The sequence below is a fragment of the Clarias gariepinus genome, chromosome 15, assembly GCF_024256425.1.
Source record: "Clarias gariepinus isolate MV-2021 ecotype Netherlands chromosome 15, CGAR_prim_01v2, whole genome shotgun sequence".
Taxonomy (NCBI): Eukaryota; Metazoa; Chordata; class Actinopteri; order Siluriformes; family Clariidae; genus Clarias; species Clarias gariepinus.
Genome location: NC_071114.1, coordinates 15,148,801 through 15,167,252, shown reverse-complemented (window position 1 = coordinate 15,167,252; position 18,452 = coordinate 15,148,801). Strand labels below are relative to the sequence as shown.

The 18,452-nt window shown below is 37.0% G+C and overlaps 2 protein-coding genes across 2 annotated transcripts; one reads left to right on the top strand and one right to left on the bottom strand.

Annotated features, from left to right (window-relative positions):
* The first annotated feature begins 463 nt into the window (after positions 1–463).
* axdnd1 (axonemal dynein light chain domain containing 1) lies at positions 464–14,165 on the top strand. Its single transcript, XM_053513443.1, has 25 exons — positions 464–574; positions 2,331–2,512; positions 2,625–2,728; positions 2,834–2,936; positions 3,012–3,097; positions 3,207–3,263; positions 3,452–3,560; positions 4,177–4,298; positions 4,411–4,551; positions 4,729–4,833; positions 4,996–5,116; positions 5,664–5,765; positions 5,858–6,024; positions 6,101–6,170; positions 6,247–6,481; positions 8,793–9,009; positions 9,090–9,183; positions 9,266–9,468; positions 10,538–10,628; positions 10,804–10,947; positions 11,217–11,324; positions 11,472–11,594; positions 11,704–11,795; positions 12,177–12,307; positions 13,134–14,165. Exons 1-25 carry the CDS (start codon positions 475–477, stop codon positions 13,208–13,210), a joined length of 3,084 nt encoding a protein of 1,027 aa, XP_053369418.1. The 5' UTR covers positions 464–474; the 3' UTR covers positions 13,211–14,165.
* On the bottom strand, positions 14,161–18,317 carry nphs2 (NPHS2 stomatin family member, podocin). Its single transcript, XM_053513444.1, has 8 exons — positions 17,996–18,317; positions 17,800–17,903; positions 17,635–17,707; positions 17,314–17,396; positions 16,419–16,622; positions 15,650–15,705; positions 15,434–15,512; positions 14,161–15,078 (listed from the first exon to the last, which is right to left on the bottom strand). The coding sequence occupies exons 1-8, from the start codon at positions 18,315–18,317 to the stop codon at positions 14,812–14,814; spliced, it is 1,188 nt and encodes a 395-aa protein (XP_053369419.1). The 3' UTR covers positions 14,161–14,811.
* Positions 18,318–18,452: the final 135 nt, after the last annotated feature.

The window sequence follows — 18,452 nt, the reverse complement described above, 5'->3', positions numbered from 1 at the left end:
AATTGTCATTAAACATGTACGAACCCAGCGCAACAAAACAAACAACCAAAGTGTCATTGATTGATATAATGGCGAGACCAATGACGTATTCATCATTTAGTTCTCAGTGCTCAGGGCATCTTAACGTGTTAGTAACCTATATAAATACTATCTAAATACAATATAAACTAGTACTCTGCCTGACTATGGTAAGCTTCAGGCGCACTGCTCTAACACACACTGCTCTAACACACTCTGCAGTACGGAAGTGTGTTCGGTTGGCCGCAGCCTCGTGAAGTTGCGTGGAAACGGAACGCGATGTTGCCATGGTAACAAACTTTATTACTGTCCGCGCGACGGAACCATTGTGTGGTAAATCTAGGGCGTTTAAAATTACATCTATTTTATTTAAATAGTAACATTTTGTTTGTTTGTTTTTTTGTAGTGGTGTTTCTTCATCCGGTTTTTGTCAGTAGGTTTAATTAAAAAGCCGACATGTCTTCGTGTGTAAAGTCCAGTCCGTCACCTCCTGCTTTACCGAAACCAGACAGCCGGAGGTCGAAGAGACTCCATCACTCTGCGGGGCAAAACAAGTGTGAGTTATCAGCCTTTATACACTTCCTTATTACATGCCTTATGAGGTTAGACACTTTTCTATCACTTCGTTTTACATCTCTGATGTCCTTCCTCCGGTTCTCATCACTAGTCCCAGCTGGTGAGGATGGACACATACAGACATGGGACACATACAGACATGGGACACATACAGACATGGGACACATACAGACATGGGACACATGCTTCAGGACTGAAATTGCCTGAAACAGTTTTGTACTCAAGTCTCCATTAGTCAATAGTCAAAACTTTATTCTACTAGAGTCAAAAATCATCCTCACTCTGGCTGTAGAATTTATTCAAATTCATTTTTAGATATTTTACATAATCCCCTTACTCTTCAATACACTTTGTTCATCTCTCAACAAGCTTTTCTATTCCCTCATTAAACAAACAAAAAAAAAATTAAGGCCAAGCTACAGGCCACAATTGCACCACTCTCTTTATTCCTTCATCAGAAGTGAATCTTCTGGGGACCGAGGGGCAGTGGGCGTTCAGGGGACCAAATGTGAAAAACTGATGGGGCAAGATTAGGACTATCACAATGCCATTGCATATCCAATCGAGGCTTCAGCTCTTCAATAATCATTTCCCTGTAAAGAGCACTGTTGATTGTTGAACATTTTTCCTGATAATGCTCCAATAGTGGGCCTTGAGAATCCCAGCAAACTGTAAGCATCAGTTTTCCAGGTGAGGGTTGACTTTTGAGCTTTTTCTTGTTCAGTGATTGAGGATGTTTTCATTCCATACTGTTTATACTCTCAGGCTTGTAATGATGAATCCATGTCTCGTCACCAGTAATAATTTTCTTTAAGAAACTTTTACCTTTTGAAACCTTTACCGCAGTTACAAATGAACTCATGTAACACGTTCACATCTGCACAGCAGTGACTGAAGAGACAGTAGCCTTGAATGGAAAGCACTGATAAGACCATAACCCAAGAAAAATTTTAATATAACCGTATAAAGTGTATATCACTTTTCGACTCACCCTCGTAAAACCAATTATTTTTACTTAATGCACACAGTGATAGAAGTGAAGTATTTATTCAGTGTTACCCAAAGTATTACCCAAAGTTGTACTTTAAAATACAATTTAAGTTTGGTGGTGGACAGTTGTCATCATTGAGCTGACGCTTACCTAGTAGTGGCATATCGGGATGCAATTATTATAAATTTTTCATCTTTTTATTTAATTTCACCTCTACTTTCTCTTTCCTTTAAGGAATTGGCCACTTATGAAAAATATCCTGCTGAGACCACTGTATGGTCACTTACCATCAATAACTTTTTAAATATACACTTGTATTTTTGCCATCCATATGTATTGTGTGGTTAGTGGTGGACCTAGTGGTTTGTTGCCTGTCATGGATGGGGTAAAATGGCAAATGCATCAATGCAACATTAGTATCTGACCTCACAAATGCACTTCTGAAAGAATATTTAAAAATTCCCATAAACACACTCCTGCACCTTGTGGAACACCTTCCTAGAAGAGTTGAAACTGTTTAGCTGCAAAGGGTGGACCAACATTACTGTATATGAAATCTTATGGATTAAAAAAATTGGATGTTACTAAAATTTATATGCATATAAGGCAGCCGAGCTGTATATATAGTTATATATACTTATATATATAAGTAATACTTATATAGTAATATAGTGTTGAATGTTAAAAATGTTTAATGTGTAATATGTAAATCCTTTTAGACTTTATTGTTACCATATCTGTGCAGCATTATCTGAGTTTCCTGAAGTTAAAGACAGATCATCACTAAGTGAAGGAGTCCAAATGCCAGTGCTTCCCCCACAAAATGGACAAAACTACTTCATACCAGATGAGCTTCTCTTTACTCTCACCTCACCTGAATGGCAGCAAGACAGAGCCCAGTACAACAAAACCCTCAAACACTCAAAGGTTTTTACTGAATAATGTTATTTTCTATATCTTTCATGCTTTCTATAAAATCATTTGATTTTTTTTCCATGTGTTTTATCTGCTCTAAAGAATTGTTTTCTTTTTGGTGCAGGTTTGTGGAATACGTGCACCAGATGCAGTATGGCACCACAATGTAGGTCGCAAAAAATATCACTACTTTCTCGACCAGCCAACATCTGTGACTGGAGCCGGCAGGTTGATATTTTCCACTCCGCTATACTACCACCTTAAACGATATACAGTACAGTACAGCTAACCTAGAGCTTTGCCTTTTTCTGAACTATTGTGTTGTGTGAACAGGGATATATCCTTTCTGTGTGATGCTTTGGCATCTCAGAGGGAGCGGATCTCCCTCCCGCCTGTGCCTGACCGGACCACCATTTCTTTGGAAGACAGTCAAAAGGCAAGTCAAACATAAAAGGTTCTGACCATAACTGTTCCTCCAGTGCTGAAGCTTATAGTCTGATTTTACATACAGGATACACATTCTACACAGACGTTAATCCCAGAGGAATACCATATACTGACAAATAAAGGAGTGAAAGCACTGCATTGTTATGATGAGTAAGTGTTACTGGTTCGGTAGGAAAAAACACTCCATTAAAATGGCTTCTATGTTAATGTAATGTTGCACATGTTTATGTTTCATCAGCTTGCTTTTGTATAATTCCAGCAAATTTACAGTTCTACTAGAGGATGAGCAGAAGAGGCTCAAGAACTTTCCATCAATGTGAGTTACAAAATTCTTAAAATATCCTAAATCACTCAAAGTTATTAATACATATTGTACAGTACCACAGCCCTGGAAAATTCTCAATTCTGATTGTTTAGAAGGTGATGATTTACATTTTACAGTATCTGTGACTGTGATATTATGTTATTACTGGTCCTGCTTTAAACAGTTTGTGTGCCCACTAGGAAGCCAAGTGGGCGTCTGGAGGCAGTGCAGCTGATGAGGGTAATGGATGATATGCTGGAAAAGGCAGGTGCCAGTCAAGAGCTGGAGGAGGTCAAAGGCATTTCACAGGTAAGCATTTTTTAGGCTTGATTTCAATAAGATGGCATATAAACTGCTTTTCTATACACTCTAAGGCCGAAGTACAGTATATGGCCACCTGAGCATAAAGACACACCTATGTTTAAAGAGTTCTGCGTTTAAAGACAATGAGCTCTTCAATATGACCCATTCTACTGCCAGTGTTTGTCCATAGCGATTGCATGACGTGTGTGCTTCATTTTGTGGTATAGGTGTGCGAAAACACCTAAATTTAATAATAGGAAGGGTGTCCACAAATGTTTGGTCATATAGTATAGTTTCATCCAACAGCAAATGGTCTTTTAGTTTACTTTTGGTTTACGAAAGGTTTTGAACTGTAATATCCATGTGCCATGCATAACCACAAAAAAAACCAAAAAAAAAACATGTTTGGACAGCAGTATCAAATGAATCGTACTTAAATCGTAAATAAATTAGCAAAAGATGTCCTGGAAAGTCCCAGTAATAGATTTTTACATGTATATATATTGAAACTAGCTGTACAGTACTAGAGGAAAAAAAGATACACATTACACAAGATACAAAATTGATTGCACCATGAACTAATAATATAAAAATATCCCTGATGCCTTCCTTTTGGTTTTAGATCCAGGGTCTCTTGGAGTTGGTGCGGGTGGAGCAGAACATCTATAACATTGTGTTTCATGAGTTAATTCGGCAGGTGAGCGTGGAATGTATAGAGAGGGGCCAGCTGCTAGCTAAACTCAGGTGTGTGTTCTTATCAAAATGCTTCCTTAATAGAGAGTGACCATTCACATAAAAAAAACAACTAGCCTAAAATACAAAAACTCTCTGTGTAAATAAAGATGCCTTGCCTTAGGCACAGGTATGTGGCTCTACTGGACCGAATCCCCCGTCAGCTCATAGATCTGCATACAGAGACCCTGGCACAGAGAGCTCTGGACCGCCGCCTGACTGAAGAGATCATCTGCTTCAAGAATTCTATTGCACAACTTAATGAGTAAAATTTTAGATCTCTTATTATAAATAAGAGACAAATAATAGTACTGTATCATCATCACCATCATCAATTGGTCAATTGCTTCTCTCCTTGACATTTCAAATGGTTAATATTTTACCTCATGTGCTTACTTTTTATATGTTTGTTTTTTTGTTTTGTTTTTTTACAATAATCCAGAGAGTTGAATCTGCTGAGGGAACACGATGAGCATTTGTCCAAACAGGCTGAAAAAGCCCAGGAGGAGCTAGCTGAAGCACTAAAGCAGTCACAGCTTGACTCTGAGTGAGTAAATGTGCCAGTAGACCCAAGGCTACATTTCCATTTATTCATATTAATATAATCTGTACATGCACAATTTCATGTATCCTAGATTGGCGCTGTAACATCAAAAAGATTGATTTAATATAGTATTTGCCTTTAGATGACATGCAGATTTCCTTGCAGCATTGTTGGGGAGTACCACAAGCTGTATGAACTGCAGAGGCAAAGACTAGAAGGGCAAATAATCATACTGACTGAAGAGAGGGACTTATGGAGCAAGGTCACCTACAGTATCGCTCTCAAGGTCTGATTATGATGATGCATGTGGTTCCTGCCATCTAGTTAACTTTGAAACTCATGCGGCTTTTAGGACACTGTTGGCCTTGTTTAGAAAATAACCAGGTTCGATCCTGGATCCTGGAAATTCTGCAGATTTCATACACAGTTAAAGTGGAAGCACAACACACAGTATAATAGTGAAATGAATGAATAAATCATTAATGAAAAAAGTAAACAGTACATGACTGCTAGAGTCATGTACTTACTTAAACAAAAACCATGTTTATTAAGATCAATTAGACTTTATTTTCCAGCTCAATATGGTATATCAGTTGTTGGCATTATTATTAGTTTCTCATCATATATTGATACTTGAAGGCATTTTCTAGGTACTGTAAGGTCAATCAAACCAGCAGCAGTGATAGGTAGTATGTATAACATTTTTAATGTATGGCCATACTGTATTTAGTAATTAAAAAAAAATAACAGTATGGTCATGCTTATATTCTGTACATTAGGTGCCCATGTCTGTGTTTTTAGACATTTAAATAAAAATCAGATATTTTTTTTAGGTTATTAAGCTAAACAATCTGCAGCTGGTCAGCAGACTTCATCTTAGTGAGCAGGCATGGAGCAAAACCGCTGAGCATTTCACCACTGTCCTGACAGCAAAGGTAAAAACAATGTTTTGCAACAGATGTGGCCATTCAGTAATAGTATAAAAATTCCTGCACATCAGACTAAAATGTTGTAACAAACACATTAGGACTCTGAGGACCTAAATCGCATCATGCAGCTGACAGACCAGTGGAAAGAGCAGCTGACTGGTTTCATGGAGAACCTCAAAGAGACTGAAAATAAACAGTTTGAGAGTATCAGGTCCATCCAGGATGGCCTTGTGAGGTGGCACAAGCACTGTCAGAATAACGCCAGGTAAAAAGGTATACGTTGCTTTTATTTATTTGGTTCCACTTGATCGTATTCATTTTGTGTCAACTTGTTTTTGAAGGAGCCCTAATGTAAAACTGGAAAAAACATCAGAAGAGTTGTTGGTCAATGACTTGAAGCAATGGTCAATGGTGAGCAATTGCTCAAAAAATTATTTATCATAATCCTTTAAGGCCACAAAATGAACTTTTCATACTTATTATACAGGTGTTGACGATGCAGTGTGAGAGGTATGGAGGAGAAGAACTTCTCACTTTTCAAGAGACTCTTCACACACTGGAGCAGCTTCAGGATTTGTGGGTGGAGGTGTATGTGCAGCTGTTCATGAGACATCCATCATGGGATGGAGAAGCTCCTAAGGGACCAGCAGCCATGAGAGAATTGAGCTGTGCTATCAATGAGCTCCACACGCAGTTGGGTATTTGTATCAGTGGAGAGAGTGGTAAGAGGTTTTCAGCATCTGCATGTCTTTATTTGCACTATCACCAAGTCTCGAAATTAAGGTGTAGACAAGATCATAGATATATTGTTTCACTGAATCTAGAATATATCTGATCTAATCTAGCATAAGAAAAAAAAAGGTAAAAAGATGATGTTCGATTATTATAAATTCTGATGTGTAATATTGCCAGTGTTGAAAGTTGTAATGTAATAAACCTGTTGATTGCAGTTTAACATTCTGTAGATTTTTATAATCATAATGTAGTGCTGATAATGTTGCTAAAAAAAACCTATTATCCAGTAAGTTTAATTACATTTTAAACCTAACTAGCTTGTATTTGTTTTTTAGCTCCTAATATACAAAATATAATTTTGTCCATCATATTTTATACAACCCAAATCAGAAAAACTTGAGACAGTATGAAAAATGTGAATAAAAAAGAAAGTAGTGATTTCTAAATTAACTTTGATATGAACACAAAATATTTCATGTTTTGTCTGGTCAACTTTATTTCATTTGTAAACCTACATCCTTTTCTGTCATTAAGACCTGGAACACATTCCAAAAAAGGTTGGAACAGAAGCAATTTAGGGCTAGTAATCAGGTAAATTGGTTAAATAATGATGTGATTTCAAACAGGAAATGTCGACAGGTGATTGTACTTTAATTACTGTATGATCTGGTACAAAAGCAGCATCCAAGAAAGGTCTAGTCCTTTGGGAGCAAAGATGGGCAGAGGATCGACATTTGGATATTTTACCTTCAAAAGTGCATAACATTATTAAAAGATTTAAGGAATCTGGAGGAATTTCAGTGCGTAAAGGACAAGGGTGAAAGTCTAAGCTGAACCACCGTGATCTCCGATCCCTTAGGCGGCACTGAATTAAGAATCATCATTCATCTATAAGTGATATCACCACATGGGCTTAGGAAACTTGTGTCAAGTACCGCAATACATTGACAAATGCCAGTTAAAACTGTACTGTGCCAAAAGGAAGCCGTAAATTAACAGTGTCCAGAAGCGCCGACGCCTTTTCTGTTTGCTCAGAGGCATCTTGGATGGACCATCACACAGTGGAAATGTGTACTGTGGTCGGATCAATTAGTATTTCAGGTATTTTTTGAGGGAAATGGATGCTGTGTGCTCCGGACCAAAGAAGAAAAGAATCATCCAGACTGTTACCATTAAACAAATCCAAAAGTCTGTTATGGTATGTGATTGTGTCAGTGCCCTTGCCAAAGCTGACAGGCACTTCTGTGATGGCACCATTAATGCTGAAAAGTACATAGAGATTTATGCAGCACAATATGCTGCCTTCAAGAAGACATCTTTTCCATGGACACCCATGCATATTTCAACAAGACAATGCAAAACCACATTCTGCACACATTACAAAGTCCTGGCTGCGGAGGAAGAGGATACAAGTACTTGACTGACCTGCCTACAGTCCTGACCTGTCTCCAATAGAAAATGTTTGGCGAATTTTGAAGCACAAAATGCGACAAAAAAGACTCCGTACTGTGGCCCACCTTAAGACTTGTTTGCAGGAAGAATGGGACAAAATTACACCTGAAACACTTCATCACTTTGTGTCTTCAGTCCCTGAATGTCTTTTAAGTGTTGTGCAAAGGAATGGCAACATTAGAAAGTAGTAATTGCTTTACTGGTCTAACTTTTTTTTTATATGTGTTGCAAGAACCAAAATTGTAATATGTGTTTATTTTGAAAAAAAAAAAAGAAAGAAAATTCACGAGGAACACATTAAATAATGTGCTATTGTATTGTCTGCAATGAAATACAAGTCAAAGTAAATTTAGAAATCACTATTCTCTTTTTTTATTTGTGTTTTTCCATACCGCTCCAACTTTTTCTGATTTAAGATTGTAGTTGTTCTTTGTCTTTAGATATTTAATCAAAACTTATTCTTCTGCTAAAGAGCTAGTAAAGACATATTTGTATAAAAGAAAAAAAAATTGGGTGGGGGGTATTAACTATTAACTATTATTATAATCGATTTACTATTATTTGTAGCTTAAGCTATTTTTGCAGTTATCCATGTTATCCATAGCTCCACTGACTGGAAGGGTGTTAGTTAAAATCCCAACCAAGCTGCCACACAAAACCCACGATTGCTTACATGTAGGTTATTAATTTTAAGTAACTTTAAAAGAAATTATCAGCCAAATACAAATGTTCTAATTTAAACAAACCAACAAAGAGTCATTCGACAATAAAACTGCTATACTATAAAATAAAATTGGATTTAATTACAATTTTATTAACCAGGCCCTTCTGTTTGTGCTACTTGAGGAATTCATCAACAGTTGGTCACTCTGGCTGCAGTAATTGAATCCTGGGCTAACAGATTGAAGCCTCTTATTAGACGGCCCGAAATGTTGCATGACTCTGAGTGGTCGAAGCTGGAAAAGGCTCTAGAAAGCTGGATAAATCTGTGTGAGGAGGCCCTGGTAAATGTGAGCAACACACAGACAGAGAGTGACAGGATCAAGCATAAGCCTCACACTAAGTAAGGTTTAATCACTTTATAAACATTACTGTATGCTGTGTGTAATTGATTAGTATCTGAGCTGTCTGAGTCTGTGGCAGGATCAAAATCGACGTGGTCTTGAACATGCTGAGGGAGTTTGTCTCCTCTCAAAACAACTTCTTTGACCACACCAACCTGACACTGTGTGAGGAGGTATAGTACTGACTCTATTAGGTCTTTTTGTGTATGCTCTAAACCAGAAAAACAGTCACCTGAGCTCATATGTGATGAACAGGTCGGCTCTTTGCATGCTCTGCGGACTCGCTGGATGGTGGATCTGCTGCTGTTGATGGTGCCAGATGAGTGTGATGCCCAGGATCTTCATCCTGCACCAAGCCCAGAATTAAACGTCTTTAGGGATGTGTCTTATCAGAAGCTGGAGGACGATGCCAAGAATCTTGAACAGAAACTTAACTACTTCTCCAAATATATTGCAAAGTAATCTTAAACATGTTATTTAACAAAATTAAAATCTATAGTTATTATTATGATTGATGTACCGAAAGTAATGCAAAAGTGGGCCTAACTTTTTAATATAGGACCAGTCAAAACTCTTAATTCTTTGTTAAGTGATTTAAAATGTAAAATTTTTAAATAACACATGGCATTAGGTAATTAAGTACAGTAACAACAACAACAGTCAATTGTTATTTTAAGACATGAAGGTCTGCGGTTCTGGAATAGGTCTTGCAAAAAAGTATTGTCAACTGCATTTGTGAAAAACATAAAGCACCATTATGAAATATCATGAAGACCTTCCCAGGAAAGCAAGACCAAGACTTACCTCTGCAGAGGAGAAGTTCATTTAGAGTCACCTGCCTCAAAATTCACTAATTAACAACACCTCAGCTTTTATGGTGGGATTTACAGAGCAAAAGTAGCAGAAACATCTCGATATTAACTATCTAAAGGAGATTATTGCATATTTTGGATGCCTTCAGGATTGTTTTACAATGTAGAAAGAAATAAAAATCAGGAAAGACCATGGAATTAGAAGTCATCAGAAGTCCAAACTTTTGACTGGTAGTGTAGGTTCTTCAAAGTGCACATACTGTATTGGTAGAATAACTCTTCCTCTGCACTCTTCCTCTCTATCACAAGTGATGCATTTGCACCATCTTTGAACCCAATTCTTGAATTCTCTTAGAAAATCCCTTGTGGTGCAGTTGATGGTCTCCCGCAGTACTACAGAATGTTCACTTAGATGACACCATTGACAAGAACAGTGTGCACAGATGGATGAAGAAGTATAAAGATGGACTAGCCCGCAGTGAAGACAAAGAACGCAGTGGGAGACTATCACCTGTGACAAAGGGGATTTTCAATGAGGATTAGGAGTTAGATTCTAGATGCATCGTTGAGATGTTGAGTGGTGGCTTTATATAATGGAAAATTGTATGAAAATTGTAATAGTTCAGGGGTTATCATTATATGAAATAAGGTACAGAATGGCAGTTTAAATGACAGCTTGTTTGGTGATGCACTGTGTTTGATTGTCACATTGTAGTTCTTGCCAGACGATTGTGGAGGAGATGGCGCAGAAAAATATGTCTCGGACTGACACAGAAAATGAAGTTTACCAGCTTAACAAGCTTCAGGTAAAATATCTGTAATCTCTGGTTAAGCAAAATTTGGCTGTCAAAATTTTCTTTATTAAGACTAGTATATTTAAGACTAGACACATTTTGTCTTACCAGATGTACGATCACTATCCGATAGTTGGCAGTCAGTCAGAAAGCATATTCTTTTATTTGCGTGTGTTTGATGTGTCAGAGGGAGTGTGCCGAGTGGGTGGACGTCTGTCAGATTCTGCTGTGTGATTTGATGGGACGTCCTTTGAAGCTGCAGCTGGCTGAGGAAGCTGTGCCCAAGTTCATCACTGACCTCTCCTTATTTGTGGAGAGTGTACCCTCTCCGGTGAGAAGCATTATTAATTTAGTAAAAATATTCCTTAGATCTGTTTTTCTTCAGGATTAAAAGTATATTGTCTACGTAGTACATTGTATACAGTAAGAACTTGAAGTGTTCTTGCAACAATGTATCTACAATGCTTTTTAAAGCAGATGTTGAAAGACATAAAAAGTATCTCACTTTTTTCATAATTTATCCGTTTGTATAGTGTATATTCTATTTTTGATGTGCTTTCTGATTCAGGGGAAAAAAAGACAATATTGTTTGTGTTTTAGGCTGATGTATATGAAGAACCAGAGAGGTCAGTAAAAGCAAAGGAAGATGAGAAGGCTTTTGTAAAAGCAGGTGGCAGGCCATATACACCCTTACAAGTGAATAAGCAGGTCAGTCACTTTTACTTGTACAAAAAAATTAATGACCTTAAACTTGCTTTTTAACTTTTTGATGTATGGCACATATAAGACACCCCACTGCTCATTTTGTCATGAAGATTGCTTTTGTTAGTTGAAATGAATATATTGTAACCATAGGTGGAAGAAATGAGAGAGGATGGCACAGAGGATCAAAAGAGTGGATCAGTCATGAAGCTTATCGGCCATGATGGTCACATTATCGAACAGATCTTGGAAGGGAAAACTGTGCGCATCACTGGGGTCGGTGTTCATTTACTATTAACATCCATCTAATTTAAATGTGAAAAATACACTCTGGAGAAAAAATACAAATTTCTTAAGTAATTATAAATATGTTTCTTTCTTGTAGACCAGTGATCATGTGGCGCGACCATACTCTGAGAATGCACAGCAGGCTTTCAGTGCACTGGGTACTCTGGGGATTCTTCAGCAGGAGCTGCTGTGAGTATAATATGAATTATACAACAGTTAGTTCTGGTCCACTAATTTAACTGGCCTTTTACGAGTACTTATATTTATTATTATAACTGCACTGGAAGATTTCCCTGTTTGTATCACTCCGCTTGCCTGTGTTCGCAATGTAAAATTCCACTACCTGATTCTTAACAGTTACAATCATCTTCCTTAAGACTGCAATTGCTACCTACAGTATATCTTATCCACAGTCTTCGTCATTGAGACTACAAGTTAAAACTATAAGGAATTTAGAAATGATTCTGATGCTGATACTCTCAATTGCACATAATTGCTCAAATTGCTGTATATGTGTGTGTTCATGTGTTCGTGTGTGTGTGTGTGTGTGTGTGTGTGTGTGTGTGTAAGAACTGTGGAGGCTCGTGCTATCAGTGCTGAAGAGAGGGCTCTAAAGGCAGAGGAAGCCCTTCAGGAAGCTTTAGAGAAGATCCATGATTTAGAGAGACAGCTACCACAAAAAAGCTGTCTAGAAACCAAAGGTAGGTTTAACACACTTTGAAAACAAGCAAACAAAAGAAGCACATTGGTTGTTTCATGCATCTTGAATTTCTAGATTATGATTATCCATCATAAATATGGGTAAATGAGCCAAACTGAGGGCAGAAGAGCTGGCTGCCAAGACCCACATTCAAAACATTTACAAAAGCAGTTTCAGCAAAAAAATAAAATAAAATAATAATAATAATAATAATAATAATAATAATAATAAAAAACGCATTTAATAAGGTTTTGTCACCTTAAACAACCATTTTTTTAAATAGAGAAATTCTTCTAATTGTCTCTGAATCATGTGTGTTGTTTTATTTACACCGAAGGTAAGCTAGAAAGCTAACAAGCTTCTAACACAAGATTGAATCCCAAATGTCTGTCTAAACCCTAATTAAGAGCACTACTTGGCATGTGGAATAAGTAATTGTACACACTAGTGCACTAGATTTCCATTTAACTACTGGGATTTAACCTTGTAACCCGGAAGTTAATGTAGCTGATATTCCAAAGCACAATAGTTGGAAAGATAAAGATAAACTTGGGAGGTTTACTGGACTGTCCAACACCCCATGGTTTATTCTCATCACTTTTTGTTATAAATGTACACCATAAAAAATCCTAAAAAAGTCCTAAATTGATTAAAATCTAGATACAAGTCCTTTCACAAGACCACTTGTAAACTGGGTTGATGATAAATAATCATCAAAAGAAAGAAATTTTTACATCTTTGTAAGAAACAATTATCTGGAAAAAATATCTGGAATGCAGCCACAACAGTTTTAGTGCCTAAAAAAGCATTTTGCATTTCTTTTTCAGCAAACGAGCCTGTTTCACCAGTTGCTAAAGAGGAGGCTATTGCAGAACTGAAAGAGGTGAGCCACTCCCAGCCCTAAATCTACTAAAAGCAGCAAGAAACGCTAAACCTACTGTGTCTACATTGGATGGGCAAGTTTTCTACATGCAAAAGAAAATATATATTTCTGTCATTTGCTTTTCAGTTACAAATGATAAATGATATTTTAGAGAAATAATTCCTTCTCATGCTCCCAGATCTACTCTTTTTTATGTATATTCTATTCTATATCTGTGCCAGAAGGAACAAAAAAAGTGATGGTATATCCTGGTCTTTTAGTACATTTACAGTCGGTCAGCATTGTTGAGTCTGGACCAAAACCACCAAAGCAACTCCAGATCATAACACCACTTCCAGAAAATTGTATAGTTGCAACAATTTGACTCGGCCGAAATGACAACCTTTTATTTTTTGGCCAGACAGTGTATAAACGTTGAATTTCTTGTTATTTTTATTATTATTATTTTCCCCAAGATACAAATAAAAAGTCTGAAATTTTACAGAACAATCAATGCATAATGTATATGAAGTATTTAAGTACATAATAAAAGATATGGTTTTCTACCAGAAGGATGTTTGCATTTTGAATTACAGAACAGTACAATTACAGTTTGCATTTTGAATTAGATTTTTGGTTAAGCAGTAATTTTATGTTTTTTACCTCACTGCCAAATCGCGACTTATTTAACATGATTAGATTGTTCATTGTAGCTAAATAAAATGAAATAAAATTCACATAAGACAATGGTCCACTCTAAGGCGAACACAATTACTGTATGCAATACTATAATGTCCTTTAGATTGGGCAGAATGTGGGCTAAAATAGCTAAATTTAATTGACATAAATATTTTACATTAAAATTAATTGAATGATTTTCGATTGATTTTCAATTAATCAATGTCGCAGGGTGCTTGGGCCCGCAAATCGTTGCTTGCAACTATATTATTATTATTATTATTATTATTATAACTTCTACTACTGCATTCCACTGTCATCATCACATGACTGCTTAAAGACCAGTCAATCTAATGCAATGAACTTTCCAGATTGTTATTTCTTTCTACATTGTAAAGCAATGCTAAAGACATCCAAAATATGCTATATTCTCTTTTGAACAGTTGATATTGAGATGTATCTGCTACTTATGCTCTGTAAAGTCTTCATAACGGCTCTAATCTAAGGTGCTGTAAATTGGTGATTTCTGAGGCTGGTAACTCTAAATTAACTTCTTCTCTGCAGCAGATGTAGGTTTTGGTCTTGTTTGATCTTGGGATGGTTCATGGCTTCCTTAAAGTGGCGCTTGATGGTTTTTGGAAATGCACTTGACAATACTGTTCTTGCAAGAACTATTCCAGAATAACCGACCTTGGTGTCCTAAAAAAACTACTGACTGTTGTTGTTAGACATTGGGAAAATAGAGGGTACCGTACACCCTTTATTGTGTACAAGCATTAATTTTCTCTTGCTTGTATAATTTTTTTTCTCTTGCTTGTATCATTTTTTTCACTTAGAGTTAAGAGTTTTAGTAATAAAAAGTGAATCAGTTGGTCCATTCAATTAACACTGATGACAGAGGAACTATTTTAATGAATTATAATGCTATCTTGCTACTAAATGTGCTCCTGTTGATGGAGGTTCCGTTACATCATTGGGGAATCTTTAGCAATTTCCTGTGAAATGTCCTCTGTTGGCTGGCTTTGATTGGTGGTGCTTCTTATATCTGCCAGCTGAAGTGACTGGTTGTAGAGGGCAGGTGGGAGGCTGAGGAGCACAGCAGGCTGATCATTGCGCATTGTCTGAAGGAGCTGGAGAAGGCGCAGCTGGACGGCCAGAGGAGAGTCTGACAGGGAGTCAATGGAGGCTTTTAAAGCCTCACATGCTGCTTTCTCACCCTCTGCTGCAATCACCTGATGTAACACCACATACACATATTATGGACTGCTTCACTTGCACATTCCCCAGGGGGAACCAGGACATTTCATAGTTCTTTTTTCTAATTTCTTAAAAGATGAATGTTAAATTTGGAACACCAAAGAATAAAGGTTAATGCTAAATGTAATTTCACAATAAATTAATGCACAGATACAAGCGACAGTTTAATGAACTGTGGCTAAAAAGAAGATCCATAAATCCACTTTATATCTTATGAGCGCTTAAAACTAAATCACAGGCTCAGAACTAAATCACTTTCATCACTAATAAACTCCTATGGTAAGAATATTATGAACTAAGCAAAGTACAGATATAACAGAATTTTCTTACTTTTATTTGTGCTTGTCTCTTTGCTTCAGCCTCAACAGCAAAGTTTTGTTGAAGCTCGAGTGGGAGACAGAGGTCCTCTCTGTAATCAAAAAAAGGAGAAAATGTTTCTTACCCAAAAGTTGATTTAACAATACTGCATGGGTATTGATGGACGTATTTATGTTCTTGTGGTTATACATTATGGAATTAACGCATGGCATTTATATGACAACTTACATCTCAGCTCTTTCCACTTTAATTCCCCACTTGCAGGCAAAAGAATCCAGTGCAATCTCAGGAAAATAAAATAAATATATCATAAGACAATTTCTGTAACAAATGTGACATATCGTCATCTAAAAATAAATATATAAACATATACATACATGTATACACTGATCATCCACAACAGTAACACCACCACCAGGTGAATAACAATGATTATCAATTATATACCAGTAAAGGCTAATAGGCATCCAAGCCTCAAGGTGAAAGGCTCATGGGCATCTAAGGCTCATCAATGCCTGTGGAGACTAAAGGACAGCCTGTCCAAAAGCCAATGTAAAGAAAAAAGTAAAGACTATGATAGAAAGTCAGATCAGAACACCCAGTGCATCCGATGAAGAGTTCAAGCTTTTTGATCCACCCTCCAGATTCCCTAGATCTTAATCTGCACTGGACAAACAAGTCCAATCGATAGAGGGTCCACCCAACAGCACCCAAATGATTCGCCACTAATGTACTGCTGACTCCCCCAGAGGTCATGTGGACTCATGCTTCAATGGGGCAGAGCTGCCCCAGTGGCACAAGGGGAAACTACACAATAAAGGGCTTAAATGTTTTGTTCTTTATTGATATAAATGATCCGTGTATATACTGTACTGTATGATGTTGTTCTTGGACCACTTTTAACTTCCTATAACTAATTTGTAATGATGCATGATACATTTTTATTAAATATAGCCTTGGGGAAATAGATTTCTAACAGACTAACACACATGTATACCTGGATCTGGTGGGCAACTTCACTCCTCTTCTGCAGTATGCTGGTGAAGGTGTGATGTGCCAGAACTTCCCTGACTGAGACTTGAACTAGCGCCTGCAGCACAGCTGGGACTCCTGCCAGGGATGAGTAGCACACTGACACATTCTCAACACGGTAGTAGCACACCGCACTCACTTCTGTGCACACCAGGTCTTTTGTCACCACCTGCAGAACAGACACACATTTAATGGGTTACCAGTGAGGAAAATATTATATTGTACTAAAATATTCGTGATTATTTTAAAACATCATTGAGAGATTTAGGCCTACATGAATACTGAACTGCATTAGCTTTAATGAAGAAAATAAATTTTAATACTTTACAGTAGATACCCCTAAAAACTGCAAAGTTCCTGTGTGGAGATGAAAAAGACTACCAGGAGTATTACATTCTCTGAACCACTCGGATCTTTATGGTGCAGCATCCAAACAGAAACCACTCCTTATTAAAACTCTCACTACTTTTTTTTGTTTTTGGATGAAATGTATTAAAAGTTTACTTTAATTTAAAGTTTACTATTTACAGGTAGTGTAATCTAGCAAACACTAGTAGCAAAAGATATTTAGATAAAAATGAAGTTTAATGTTTTAATGATAATGAACTTATTTTTAAGTAAAAAAAAAATAACAATCAATATAATAATAATAATAATAATAATAATACCAATTTGATGTTTTATGCAATGCAGCCAGATAGTTGAGAACTACAATACGTGGCATGTGCTGTTTTAATACTTTTGGCCCTCACTGTATTTTTAAAAGGAAATATACTGTATGCACATATCCATTGACAATTATTGCTGTCCACATCAAAGCATTACAGACAAACAAACAAACAAAAAATCTGAAATATTACCGAGTGAGGAGGGACCTTTAACATCTTTACCCGAATATCCACTTTATGACAAACATCCAGAAATGGGAGGTAAAAGAGAAGGCCTGTAGCAAGATAAAACATAATGGTCTTTATGGTCTCTATACAAAAAGAAGAAAAAATCTGATGCACACTCAAAACTCTAAAGGTCTGGCAGATCCAGTTATGCACAAAGAGTTTTAATTACACTATATTTACTTTCCCAAGTAACTAAAAGGTAGAGGAGACATACTGTAACACTAAATTACTGGGATTTCTCTTTTTGTGTTTGTGTATGGGCTTGAATGATATGTGCAAGTATACCTGGTCCTCTGGGTTTTCTTTCTAGCAAGTGTCCAAGTCTAAACACCACAGCACGCTCATGCTCTCGTACGATCTGTTAATGTTATACTCACATTAACAATTTTGATTAGTAACTAAACACTAAATATCAGGTATATTATTATAGGTAAGGTATATAACACTTACCATCACACAGAACCAAATTGATATTGGGAGGAAGAATATAACTGTGGCAAGAGCTGCAATAATGAGAAGCAGCTCACAAACTCCAAGCCTTTGCAGCTTCAAGGCTGTATTTTAAATTAAAGTTGAAGATTCTTTCAGTAAATGTTAGTGTGTGAGTAAACAGTATACTGTATGTGCATATTATTTGAGAACTCACCATCTTCATGCCATTCACTCTCCAAAAGGCCCAACAACTCTTCATTTTCTTTATTTGTCCTCTGTCTTACACTGTCCACATTGATCACAGTGGATGACACTTCCTTTTTGTCTTCATTACTGTGCTCTTCTTCAGCTTCTTTGTCCTTCGTTCTCTCTCTTCTTTTGTGTGGTTCCTGGAGTTTCACTGCCTTATCCACTTTGTGCTTTCTGTCTCTGGCTGTCGTTTCGGTCTCTCTCTTAGTCCTGACACCTTTTGGAGGAGGTGGTGGAGATATCTTTTCTGTCCTTCCTTCCATCTCACTCTCTTTCACCAGAAGCATCTGACTGTTGTTTGGTGAAGTCAGGAGTGCAGAGTTGCTTTTTAAGATGTTGGGATTAGCTAACAGCCTGCAAGCCTTACAGTTCACTGTGCCATGTGGCTGAGGCAGGGCAGGGAGTATTACTAAGAATAGACA

Coding starts and splice junctions, on each gene's coding strand:
- axdnd1 (XM_053513443.1), top strand. CDS start 475: ATGTCTTCGTGTGTAAAGTCCAGTCCGTCACCTCCTGCTTTACCGAAA. Junction 9,469..10,537: donor TTCTCCAAATATATTGCAAA/GTAATCTTAAAC, acceptor GTCACATTGTAG/TTCTTGCCAGACGATTGTGG. Junction 11,595..11,703: donor AAACTGTGCGCATCACTGGG/GTCGGTGTTCAT, acceptor TCTTTCTTGTAG/ACCAGTGATCATGTGGCGCG.
- nphs2 (XM_053513444.1), bottom strand. CDS start 18,317: ATGCTTCTGGTGAAAGAGAGTGAGATGGAAGGAAGGACAGAAAAGATA. Junction 16,623..17,313: donor TAAAGGTCCCTCCTCACTCG/GTAATATTTCAG, acceptor TCTGTTCTGCAG/GTGGTGACAAAAGACCTGGT. Junction 15,706..16,418: donor AAGTTGCCCACCAGATCCAG/GTATACATGTGT, acceptor TATTTTCCTGAG/ATTGCACTGGATTCTTTTGC.